This window comes from Populus euphratica, unplaced genomic scaffold (assembly GCF_000495115.2).
Source record: "Populus euphratica unplaced genomic scaffold, PopEup_1.0 scaffold91.1, whole genome shotgun sequence".
Classification (NCBI taxonomy): Eukaryota; Viridiplantae; Streptophyta; class Magnoliopsida; order Malpighiales; family Salicaceae; genus Populus; species Populus euphratica.
Genome location: NW_011499917.1, coordinates 733371 through 746762, shown reverse-complemented (window position 1 = coordinate 746762; position 13392 = coordinate 733371). Strand labels below are relative to the sequence as shown.

At 31.6% G+C, this 13392-nt stretch overlaps 1 protein-coding gene across 1 annotated transcript in view; it reads right to left on the bottom strand.

Annotated features, from left to right (window-relative positions):
- LOC105134737 (putative pentatricopeptide repeat-containing protein At3g18840) overlaps positions 1-2157 on the bottom strand; it is a 19001-nt gene extending 16844 nt beyond the window's left edge. The window contains 6 exon segments of the mRNA XM_011039266.1: positions 29-143; positions 278-375; positions 1021-1068; positions 1248-1350; positions 1474-1602; positions 1728-2157. Coding sequence (XP_011037568.1) covers positions 29-143; positions 278-375; positions 1021-1068; positions 1248-1350; positions 1474-1602; positions 1728-1811 — 577 coding nt within the window. The 5' untranslated portion in view covers positions 1812-2157.
- Positions 2158-13392: the final 11235 nt, after the last annotated feature.

Sequence of the window (13392 nt, the reverse complement as noted above, 5' to 3'; positions counted from 1 at the left end):
GGGGTCTACAGTGATATGCTACAAGTACATTGACAAGAAGCTTCTAAAGCTGGGAGACTTAGATTTGCATCAACCATCATGACAGGAGCATAAACTATATTTTGCTTTGATTGCTGAATCCACGAAGAAGTTAGGAATTTTTCCTGGACAGAGTTATCATACAAGCAGTAAGTTTCTGAAGGTATTCTGTTCTTGAGCATATACAAGTTTGCAGCAAAATAAACAGAAAAAAAAAAAATCCTATTTCAACACAATCCACATTGAAAAATCAACTCACAACTGCTTCCACACTAGCAACAGCAGCTGCCAACTCTCCTTCAGTGTCAAATATGTTGCATATGACAGGAGTCTTGATATCTTGGTGCTTCATAATGCCTACTCGACAGATGATATTATGAAAAAATGGAGCAGATATCTTAAATTAAATCATACCTAACTTTCATTACTGTGCCAATTGATTTCTGAGAAGAAAGTTTAAAGAGAAATAAACACTTCTCTGATTACTTTTATTCAATTCTTAAATACAGCAGAGAGAGCTAGTACATTCATAGAAAATGGAACGGGTCTCACTAATAAAAATCTCTCAGACACACACAATTGTGGAATGAGGAGCTTTAACATAGTTTTCCCTTATATTAGCTCTTGTGGTCTCTGTTGCTCTTTTTATTGCATTTTAATTCACAGCTCTCAAAGAAAAAAGAGTTCTGATGCTTAATTGACTTTTTAAAGTTCTTTCAATGGATGCATAACGTGCCAACTGATTTATTTTTTGAAATCTATGTCGTTTCCTCAGGCAAACAGTATCTCATGACGTGCTGTTGTTATTACAGATGATTTTGGTAGTAAATATTAACAGACAGCAGTAAACAATATGTCATTGTCATTAGAGATGATTTTAGTGGCGAACAGTATCTCATAACTAGCAACTATATAAAGATTAGGAGCATGAAATAAAACCAACAGTGCTAGCAAAGCTTTAGTCGTTACAGATGATTTTGGTGGTAAATATTAAGGTTTAACCTTCTGTAGATAGGCTCGCAGAATTCCAATGCTCCAACAGCAGCTTGCCTATCAAAAAGAAGATTTTTTTTCACTTTGACAAGTTTTTTTGACCATTGACAACATCATTCAAAATGTAAAACCTTCCAAGCTATAACATTTAAACCACAAAACCTCTTCCAAAGAAATGGTTATAAGGCTCTAGTCATGCATCACAAGGAATAAAAAAACAGAGGTGGTATAATTACCTGCCATGTCATTTCCCAGGGCACTAATCATATAAGGCTTAGTTCCTAGCTTTGACATGCACTCAGCAATATTCCTTGCTACACCCCCTAGTACATAATGGACCTGAATACAATTAAGCCCTTATGTGACAACATTTTTCTAGCATCACAACCTCTACCAAAAATAAAGATTATTATCAACATAAGTAGAAAAGAAGAAGAGGGTTTTGAGAAGATAAATACAAACCTTCCCAGGAGTGGTGGTTCTAGGATTTAGAGGGAGTGAAGGGGTGGCATGTATATCCAATACCATGCCTCCTATAACTACTGGGTCTCCTTCTTCCTCATGTTTTCTATGCCCACCTTTTATTAAAACCTTCAAAACAGAAACAACAGTAATAACCAAAAGTAGAAGACATGTTAGTCTACCAGAAAATGCAAGCAGAGACAGAAAAACACTAAAACATGAGTAAGAAAACGAAGGCAATGAAATAATCTAACCTGGGAAAGACCATTATTGACTTCAATCGGAGACAACAGGTGCCCAGAAACACGTTCCAATCTCCTCTGTGCACTGTTTTCCATTTAGTCTCTGTCTTTTCCTCGGATGGGTATTGGACTTTGTTCCGCTAGCAAGAGTATGGTCTTTTACCCTTCGGAACAAACTACCGAGTGCTGTCTTCGTGCTGTAATTATGATTGCACGTTGTCGGTGTGTTCCATTTTTCCAGTCATGTGGAAACCAGCGATGTTTTTTCAGCCCAGTAGTTTCCGGCCTGGTTGAGGAAGCTTTTTGGTTGGGATAGAATAAAAGATCCAATCTTTGAGTTGGTATTCAGCAACCCACAAAGGATGGGTCAGACATGAGACCTTCCGTGACTTCAATCCAATTAGTGTATATGTGCTTAAAAAAAACAATGATGGAGTCCATGATTCATCAACAAAGCTAGTCTTCCAAAATATTTTCATTTTTAAGATTAGTAAGTTATATTTTTTTATTTTAAGCTTATTTTTTATTTGATTGTAAAGTATTTTATATTCAATAATTCAAGCATAAAAAAAAATATATTTTAAATGAAACAAACTAGCATTTAATGTAAGGCCAATAACTTACCTAAAAGAAATAGAGAAGACATTTTTATTTGACTCGAAGATAGGTGAGCTTTTTTGGTGTGGCCATCCACAAACCTCACCAAAAACTCCACTCGTCTAATCCTATTTTTAATTTTTTTTATTTTATAAATTAGTAATTTATTACTCATTCATCCCATGCTTGACTATATAAAAAGAAATTCGATGGGCGAGTCCAAAATTGGTGTAGTTCACTCCAACTCTTCACAAAGTAGACCAAAAAACATGATATTTATCTAGTTATATTTATCAATTTTTTTATTAAAATAATCTTTTTATTCAAGTAAATAATAATAGAAATAAAAACATAAATTATATTAATCAAATAAAATAAAAGGAGAAATAACACATTGCAATACTACACATATTAAAAATATTTTTTGAAAATATTTTTTTATTTTTAAAAATAAATTTTATCTATACAAAAGATAAAAAAAAATAGATAAATCATAAAAACTCTTCAAATTTAAAAGTATAACTAAAAAAATAATTGTCATTTAAAAGAAGCTTTCTAAAAAAAAGATAACGGGTACTAATTTAAATATAAATTAAAAAATAAGTAAAAAAAGAATTAATTTAAAAAAGAATTAGGAAAAAAAGAGAGCAAATTTATTAGGGCTCATGTGCAGGCCTCCTAGTAGACCCTTGTGACTAAGCCCTTAATTTGTTTTTATCTATAATTGTTGTCGGCCCCTAATTGTTTTTCAAATAGATAAAGCATTGTTTGATTTGTCTAGATTCCGGTTATTAAGGTGGTCAAAAAATCATATCTTAAATTGTTTTGACACAAAAACCCATTTTCCAACCCATATTTGAATTAAAAAAAACATCTATAAAACACTATAAAAACCATGATTAACCTATCTATAAAATTAAAAAAAAATACCTCAAAAACTGAAATCAACCCAAAACCAAAAGTCAACCAGAGCTCAAATGGAACTTCCTTAATCAAACTATTTGACATAAATATCATATGTTTTAGTTGTCTAAATCTATGTCAACAGTACTTTTCTTTCTCTACTACTGAAATCCAATAACTTCTCTCTCTCATCTCTCAATTAGGGAATAAGAGATAACAAAAATAAATTTTTATATCAAAATTAAATTGAAAAAATATTGAGGTACTGGAATTATATAATTTGCATGCATTTTAAAGTTTTAGAATCAAAGTGCATCTTTTGTGAAACTTATATCACGTGATTCATGTTTGACACCTCTTTTATTTTATTCCCTCTCTTTTTAATCTCACCTTTTCATAAAAAATCAAAAACAATTGATCTTCAATTATGACTAAATTATCAGGAAAAAAATTGAGAATCAAATTAAAAAATATGAAAATTGCATAACCTATTTATAATAATGCGTGAAAGGATGAATAATAGAGACTTCTACAGTGAAAACTCGTACCTTTTATAGTTATACTTAATTAAGAAGAGAATTACGAGGAGTGTGTTTTTCTATGTGAAATATTGCATTATTCATCATTTCAAACATTACTATGGATGAATTGTGCAAGTTTTTTGGTTTTTTAATTTGATTCTCAAACTTTTTTATCATGCAATTACATCTTTTGTGGGCTAAATTCAAGGGCAATTAAATAAATTTTGTTGGCCAAGAATGAAATTGAAAAATTAAGGACCAAACTAGAAAAGACATTATAAATAAGTGATGATTTTAAAGTTAATACAAAATGTTTAAAATTGGTCCTCATATTTTAGAAACAATAAATACTCAGTAACTTACTATTTTATTAATTTTATTTTGATATAAAAATCTATTTTTGTTATTTTTTTAGTTCTTGGTTTCAAAGATGAGAAAGAGAGGTACTCAGATTCCAATGATAAGAGAAAAATATTGTTAATGTCGACTTAGGCCACCAAAAGAATCGATCTTTGTATCAAATAATTTCATTTGACGAGAGAAATTCATATTATGTAATTTTTAACCTTCAAATTTCCTAAAAAAAACATATTTGAGCTTGGGAAAATCCTTGATTTTTAGAGGTCATGGATAAGTTTATCACGGATCCTAAGATTTGTTTTCTACATGTTTTGGGTTTAAAAAGGATTTAAAATGGGTTTTTAAGATAAAGATCCATCTGACTTGATTTTCCAGCTATCATAATTGCTGGATTTTAGAAAAATCAAAGGACATGTTGTTTGATTTATTTTTTTTCAAAAAAAAAGATGATGGTTGTTCACCCTAGATTGCAAGATAGAAAAAAGAAGCCAAGACACGCAAGCCCTGATGAATGAAACAGGCCTAACAACGTTTGATTTTTTTTAATTTTTTTTTAATTTTTTTATTTATATTTAGATTAATAACCCTTCTCTTTTTTTAATTTTTTTTATAGAGCCTCTTTTAAATGATAGTTATTCTTTGGCTCTTTTTTCCCCTATATATATATATATTAAGTATAAATATAAGAAAAAAAACATTATTTAATCCATTTAAGTTCATGACACGGACCACAAATTTGACAAGTTAATTCATAACACTAGAACTTTTTTTTTTAATTTTTTTTATTGATATCATTTTTTAATGTTTTTTTTTAAAAAAAACTCTAAGTTATTTTTCAATTAATATCACTCATCTTTGATTTGTTTTTAACGTTATTATTTAACATTTTTTGGATAAAGATTGTTTTTAAATTATTTTGTTTGTGTTTAATTTTTGAAGCAATTTTTTTAATTTATATATAATTTTTTTAATTTTTTGTATAAATAAATTTTATTTTTAAAATAAATAATAAATTTAAATATTCTTTTAATATGTATAATATTTTTTTTCTTTATTTTGTTGAATCAATTTAATATATATCTATTTCTATTTATAATACGAGAGGACTGAAATTCTTCCAAGCCCAACGTCAGGTCTCCCAGGGATTTTGAGCAGCACATTTAGGCTATCCTTCCCACATGCTATGCTCATTTTTTAAGCTGAAAGTGTGGTAACATGCTTCGTCAACGAGTAATGCCACAGTTTTAGCATGGTTTCATAAAGCTTCAGCAACACTACCTTGGTTTTTGAGATTTTTATAGATAAATCCTTTGATTTGGCCCAAAATTCTTTCATTAACTGACGTGCCTCTAGAATATCTCGTCTTCCGCATTTTATGTGAATGAAATTACCTCAAAGCCAAAGTAAAAGAAAAAAAGGCAGCTGAAGAGTGTGACGAAGTGTTGGTGATGCTAAGAGCGATAATGAAGAGATTGATAATAATTTAGACTCTGCCGATCTGTCTCTTGAAGCGGGAACCAGATATTATCGTGATGATTTGGAACAAGTTGTGGATGAAGATGATGACTGACTCGGCTAGTGATGTCGGTGATGCAGAGGTTTCGATTTTGACAAATGATGGTTTCAGTGGTTTTGACGAACGAAATAGAAAACTGCAGGCGCATCCCCATTTGCAGGTCTTGAGTATGGGCATTGACTAAACGAAGATGGTCCAGGAAAGAGGAAAAGGGAAAGACAGAACAAGTGTCAATCACGAAAGAAGGGAAGGTCGTCAGAACGAGTGCCTCCTTAACAATGCTGGCTTATGTGTACTGTTTGGAGCCTCCGAAAAAGATCATAGTAGTGTATAGTAGTGATTTGTTTTTTTTTTTGTCCACTTGGAAACTGAAAACTGATGCTCAGTCAAGTCCCCCACAAAAACTAGGAGTGATATTAATAAGTTAATAAATAAGCATAGCATGGCATCTAGCCGTCTAAGTCACAACTGGGTTAGCGAGCCTTGTCACATTCTATTGGTACGGATTATAGCAGTGTTACAATCACAATTCACCAACAACGCAACAATGGCCTTTGCGTCCCTGGTGGAGCTGGCTATAAAAATGACAAGTCAAAAACTACCTCAACTTCTTTAATGGACATGCATGCACAAGTAATATCTTACACGACTCACGATGACCAAGGTAAATCATTAGCTCTCAAGCATCTATCCAAGATGCACATTTATCTGCTGCTAAGTTGGAGAATAATGAACTTTTAATCGAGAGCAAAAAAGTGCACAAAACTTGTCAAATGACCCACCTTCAACGCTCTCTGCAACCTCTGGCACTTTCAGACAAAAAATTATTCTCTGATTTTAAACTTATGTTGGCACATTTTGTCGAAATAGAGACTCCCATTAGTAGCCATCTCCTTTGCTTGGGATGATGTGGAGGGGATTGTGTGATCATATAAAATGATTGTGTTGAACAATGATTATGACGAGAAAGTCGTATGATGATAAAAATTTGGTGTCTGAAAGTTTGGCTGGTTCACGTTGGGATATATCACGAAGAACTCCGGCATATCATTAGGGTTGCAAGGTCGGTTGGTTCAAGTTACTTGCAGTGTTCATGTAAGGAAAAACATCGTTGATGTGTAGTCACTGTCAGAATATTATTGATCAAAGTAATTTCTACGAACCAATTTGATGTCTGAAAATTACGTGTACCGAAATTAAGTTCTTCTTTTTGATCCATTAAAAAACAAGCTATCCATATACCAAACATGAAGAATTAATACTAACAAAAAAAAAAATACGATCGTTGCGTCTATGTATAACTTAGAAGCAAACATTTTGACGGTGATCTTTCAAGCTGGCTATTCTGTTTAACTTTTTTCAGTTCGACTTGACCAAGGAGAGATTTCGTAAAACCTTTCATTGACTGGATAATTTATTTAAGTCAGTCCCCCGTAAGAAAGAATCCCCAACAAGAATATGCATGAGTTAAACCATTATGAGAATCCTGAGTTAGCAGAAAACGAATTTTTTTATGTTGAAACAAGCCAACGAACCTTACAGTATCTTTTATATATACATGAATAGTACGTCTTAATAACATCTTTAGGAATATCTTCTAGTTATCGTAAATCTTCTAAAATCAGGAAGATCTTCAGTGAATCCCTATAAATTATAAGGGTTCTTGTTGTGTATGTGTGTGTAGAGATATCAACTACAAAACCTTTGTTTTTGACATGGACAGAGTCAACTCTACTTTCGTAGGAAATTAGAGCTGGGTTGTCTTTTTTGATCACATAATATTTTACTAGGTGCATATTGTTGCGACTAATATCCCTAGTCTTTCTTTTTTTGTCCTCTCTCTTGATCTTGCTCCTTGTTCATCTTAATGGCATATTCAATTACAAATAAAATAGGATCTGCTGCAGAAATAGACAAGTCTGGTTCTAGTACTCTGCCTTCTCTTCACATGCAAGATGTGTCTTCACTTATTACTCGAGAAAGACTTGACGATACCAGCTACATCAAGTGGTCCTTGAATGAGAAAAATAAAATAAGAGGCAGGAAGAGTTGGGGATTTATTCATGGAACTAAGGTTGCTCCAAAGAATAAGAATTCAAAGGAATATGAAGCTTGGGAGGATTAGAACTATATGGTTAAATCTTGGTTTCTTAATGCTATGACCAGGGAAATCAGGTCACTATTCATTCGTTCACCTACCGCCAAGGAGATTTGGGACACCATCAACTAGACCTACTCAGTTTGTCAAGATGCATCAAAGGCTTATCAATTATATTGTGAGGTAATATTTGTTCATAAAAATGGACGTTCTGTCATTTCTTATTCTGGAAAACTACAAAAAATATGGCAAGAATATGATGTTATTGAAGATTGCACGATGGAGTGTGCCAATGATATCAAGAGGTACACCAGAAAGGTTAATACTCAATTTGTATATGTTTTCTCAACTGATCTTAATTCTCGTTTGGATGGGATACGTGGTCGTGTTCTTGCTACCTTACCACTCCTAAATCTATAGATTGCTTATGCCATGATTTATGTAGAGGTGAATCGTCAAGATGCCATGCTTGGTGGAGCTTGTAAGTGCACTCATTGTAATGGAGTAAATTATGTAATTGATACATGTTTCAAACTCCATGGTCCAGATTCGCATCCTAAGGGTAAGACTGGTTCTTTCAAGTCCTTTAATCCTGAGGCAGAGGATTCGATTTCAAATAGCCATTTAGTCACTGCTGAAACCTTCGTTGCCAAGATAGGTCTAACAAACTCTACCCATGAATCTCTTTCTTGAACCATAAATTAAGTTGTTAATCATATATTTATTCCAAAATAATTGTTACAAATGCCAATGGTAGTGGAACTGTTCTTTCCCTCTTTATTTCATCGTCAAACCGTAACCTTCTCTGTTAGCAAAATATCCAAGTCTCATAATTGTTTTGTTTTGTTTTTCCCACTCATTGTATTTTATGGAACATCCATACCAATGAGAGGATTGACAGTGGTAAAAGAAGAGGAGACTTGTACTATTTGGATGGCAGATCTCAGCAGCCTACTAGAAAAACACCAGCAATTGTTATGAGTGACACTGTGCTGACATCAAAACAGAAAAAGATTTGGATTTGGATTATTTAAAAGACTATTTCCATTATTGTTTAATGGTTATAATCTTTCTGATTTTGTGTGTGAGACTTACGTAATGGCAAAAAATTATCATACTATTTTTTATTCTAATGACAATAAAATTGATGCTCCATTTTCATCTGTTCACTCTGATTTTTGAGAATCTGTCGTGCTCCTCCATGAATAATGGCATAAAATGATTCGTTACTTTAGTGGATGATTACACTCAAATAACTTGGGTGTATTTACTGAAACATGACAGTGATGTTTGTGCAATTGTTTTTTTTATCAGATGGTACTCATATAATTTAGTTTTTCTATAATGGATGTTCGTTCTTCTGATAATAGAGGAGAGAATTTGGAAGAAAGAGCGACTCAATTTATGAATTCATATGGCATTTTTTATAAAAACATCGTATCCAGGTTTTTCATGTCAAAAATAGGTTTTTCATGTCAAAAATAGAGTTATTAAAGGAAAAAAAAATAGGTATTTGTTAGAGGTCACTAGGTTTTTATTTTTTTATTTTTTATTTTTTATAATTTAAAGTGTTTGGATTAACTTACATATATTATAATTAATTTTTAAATTTTTAAAATATTTTATAAATCTAATAAGCAGATAAAACCCCAATAAATAACAAACATATACAAAAATTAAACTTGAATATAAAGAAAAAAAACAGATTCCTTTCTCTACGGGGCCCCATTTTACGGGGTGAGGCCTTGATGTTTGTTGTTTGTATAATTAATCACACCATCTAGTCTTTTGAAATTTAGAATGCATTTGGATGTGATCTCTGAACATTGTACACTTTTTTAAGTTGTTAAATTTTAACCTTGTATCTTTGCCTGTGTTGTATATTGTCACTTGCACGCATATCAACGCAAAAAACTTGATTCACGAGCATTGAAGTGTCTATTTGTTAGACACGGCTCCACTCAAAAGGGCTATCGATGTTATCATCCTTCTTCTAAAAGGTTTTTCATGTCTATGGATGTCATATTTCATGAATTACATGAGCTTTTCTATGCCACAATGATCATTGATTTATCACTTGAGGGGAGGAGCACACAAGTTCCAAATCACATTGATGAGTATATATGTTCTTTTCATAGACCACCTCATTATAAGAACTTTAGCTCGAGAAGTCGAATCAACCTCAGTTTAATTTGTAGATGAAAGATGTAAAGAACAAAAGTCAAGTGCAAACGAAAGATGTGAAGAGCAAGAACGAGTCCATTATAGTACAATACTCCTAGTTATCCATTAATCGAATCCTCTATGGGAAGCTCACTAGGAATTTTCTGATTCCATTCCTTCTTCTGATTTCATTCTTGTTGGTTCTAATATTCATAATAATGATAGTAATACTAATTTATTCTAATATCATCTTCCATCTCAATCTAACCATGGTTAACCACTAGCTAAATATGAACCTGGCCCTGAAGCTAAAGTGAAATATCTTATAAGTAATCATGTGTCAATTGCAAAATTGTCCAAGTTATATACATCATGTGCATTTCAATTATCCTCGGTCTCTATTTCTAGTAACACGCAATATGTTTTAAATTCTGTTTATTTGTTGGAAAATAGTTTTTTTAAAGTAAATTCTAAAAACATGAATTATTTTATGATGTTTGATGGTGTAATGAAAAATAAGTTGGAAAACATTTTCCAGTATTTGGTTATATCATGAAAAATAAGTTAGAAAATAACTTATTAATATTTTATTTTTTTCAAGTTTATTAAAATAACGAGAAACAAATCTTACAAATTAAAAGGTTGAATGAAAATGAAATTGAAAAAAAATATAATTTTATAAATTATCTCAAATAAAATAAATAATAATCAAAATAATAGAGATTAAATCTAAAAAATAAAAAAATAAAAGATGAAGAAATTAAAATAATAATAATTAACATTTCATAAATTATTTCAAATAAAATAAATAACAGTCAAAAGAATGAGGATCAAATTTGATAGATAAAATATTTCAATAAAAAAATGATAAGAAAAAAACAAGTAACAATTATAAAAATGAAAACCAAAGTTAATATAAAAATTAAATTTTAAGAGATAAAATTGAATAATATATATATATATATATATATCAATCAAAAGATTGAGGATCAAATTTGATATAATAAGTAAATAATATGATATTTCTAAACTTTTCACAACTTCTGGAAAGTGTTTTCTTCCTAAATTTTCTAGGAAAACACTTTCCTAGAAACCAAGTCAAATTTTCATTTGACTGGAAAGTGTTTTCTGTTAACCAAGTTTTTTAATGACAAACAAACACAATAAAGTTTGAAAAGTGACTTCCTAAAAATTACTTTCTAGAAAATAAATATGACTTTAAAAAATTCTCTGTGGTTCGTGGTTTATGCAAAGAAGAAATGGATATACTAGAGAAAAATGGCATTTAGGGACTGGTTTCTTTGCCTAAGAAAATTGTGGGGTGTAGATGGATGTTTACTATTGAAGACAAAGCATATAGAATTGTTGAGAGATATAAGGCTCGGGCAAACATGAAAGGTTATAAGAAAATTTTTCACCAATTGTAAGAGTACATCTATCATTAGAAGCCAGCCAAGAATGGCCACTTCTTTAGTTTGATGTAACAAATGCTCTTTTATATTATGACTTAACTTAAAAGGTGAAAAGGTATATATAGAACCTCAATATATTCAGGTACAATAATATGTTATATGGATTAAAGCGATCTCGAGGAGCTTGGTTGGTAGATTTAACAAGTCTACAAAGAATTTTGACAATAAATAAAGTAATTTAGATCACACTTGGTTTTTAAAACATAAACAAGGTAAAGATACTACTTTAATTATCTATATTAATGACATGGTAATGACAAGTAATGATAACGATGAGATTTTTAAGCTACATCAGTATTTAGCTTCCGAGTTTAAGAAAAAAAAACAATTTGGGATTGAGCTAGCTTGATCAAATCATAGTGTTTTCTTATCACAATAAAAATACATCCTTGATTATATGAGACAAGAATGCTTAGATGTAAACCAATTGAAATTTCCATTGAGTAGAATCATAAGTTGTTTCACTGTTCAAGCTCAAATTCAACACATAAAGGGAGATATCAATGGCTTATGGGAAAGCTAATTTATTTATCTCATACTAGACTAAACATTGCATATACATTAACTATAGTGAGTCAATTCATGCATGCTTTACAAAAGCCTCGTATAAATGCTGTAAAACATATATTGAGATATTTAAAGCTTCATATAAATATTGTAAAACATATACTGAAATATTTAAAGCATGCACCTGGTAAAGGATTATTGTTCACAAAACATGTTTATTCAAAGGTAGAAGGGTATACTGATGTTGATTGGACAGGCTCCGCTAATAACATATGATTTAATTCAGGATATTTTACTTTTATAAGTGAGAATCTTGTAACCCAGAGGAGCGAAGAACAACTAGTAGTAATAAGATGAAGTGCCAAAGCAGAGTATAGAAGTATGGTTTTTAGGATATATGAGCAACTGTGGATGAGAAATATGTTGAATGACTTGGAATTTAAACCAAAAGAGGCAATGAATCTATTTTGCGACAATAAGCCAGCAATAGAAATTGTTCATGATCCTATTTAACATGATTGAACAAAACATGTGAAAATAGAAAGATACATACACTTGTAATATCAATAAAAATAATTAGAGATATTCTCTACAAAACCTTTGTTTTTGATATTTTATATATAGGATTTAGCAATGCGATTATGTTTATCTACAAAACCTTCACTTGGATATGAATAAGTAGACTGGTAAAGGCTGGCTGGCTGATAAATTGTCCACGGATTCAACTCCCCTACCGCTTGTTCAACGGCTACCTTTTAGAGATTTTAACTAGTTAATGATAGAGTGCAAGATTAGAAAGCAGAATGAGATTCGGAATTGAAACGGAGTCTTAATTAGACACAATTAAGAAGATATTTAATTTCAAAAATATTCAAAAGAAATTAAACATAGCCAAGTTGATGCAAGAAACGGGTGGTGTGACTTTGGTTCTAGGAAGTGATAAGATTGATTGAGAAATAACACCGCCCCCTTGCTCAAATTATAGGATTGTTGAACAACAACCCCTTCTTTCCGTTAAACCAGCACTAGTTGCCTTGTAGGACTACCAGCTTTCGCCTTTGGACATTTCAACACCTTATTACATAAAAGAAAACCAAGACCAAGCAGCCAGCGTGTTTACTTTGAAGTCAAATTCTACATCACGTGTGTCTTTTGATGATTCATGGTCCCCTCCGAGGAGAGTCCAAGCTCAGTTTCTAAACATGACGAAGCTCTTTTTTGGAGTGAATGGATAGAGATGATTACAGCAGAGCCCCTCCTATTTTGGAATTTAGCAGGGCAGAGTCGGATTGGAGAAGGAAAGTGATGATGGAGCATTGTGAGGTTGTGGGATTTTGTGTTTCATTTCTATGAAAATACTGGGGTTTGTGGAAGACAGAAAGTGACTAAAATCATATAGCCTTCTTTCTTGTGGTAAATTTTTCTATCGAGAGACATCCCTCTCCAAATTCCAAGTCCCACACCACGGCACATGGAGATGATGCATGTTACGGTCCCAAACTTGAAATTATGAAGCGAGAGTGCACTTTATTGTCAAAGA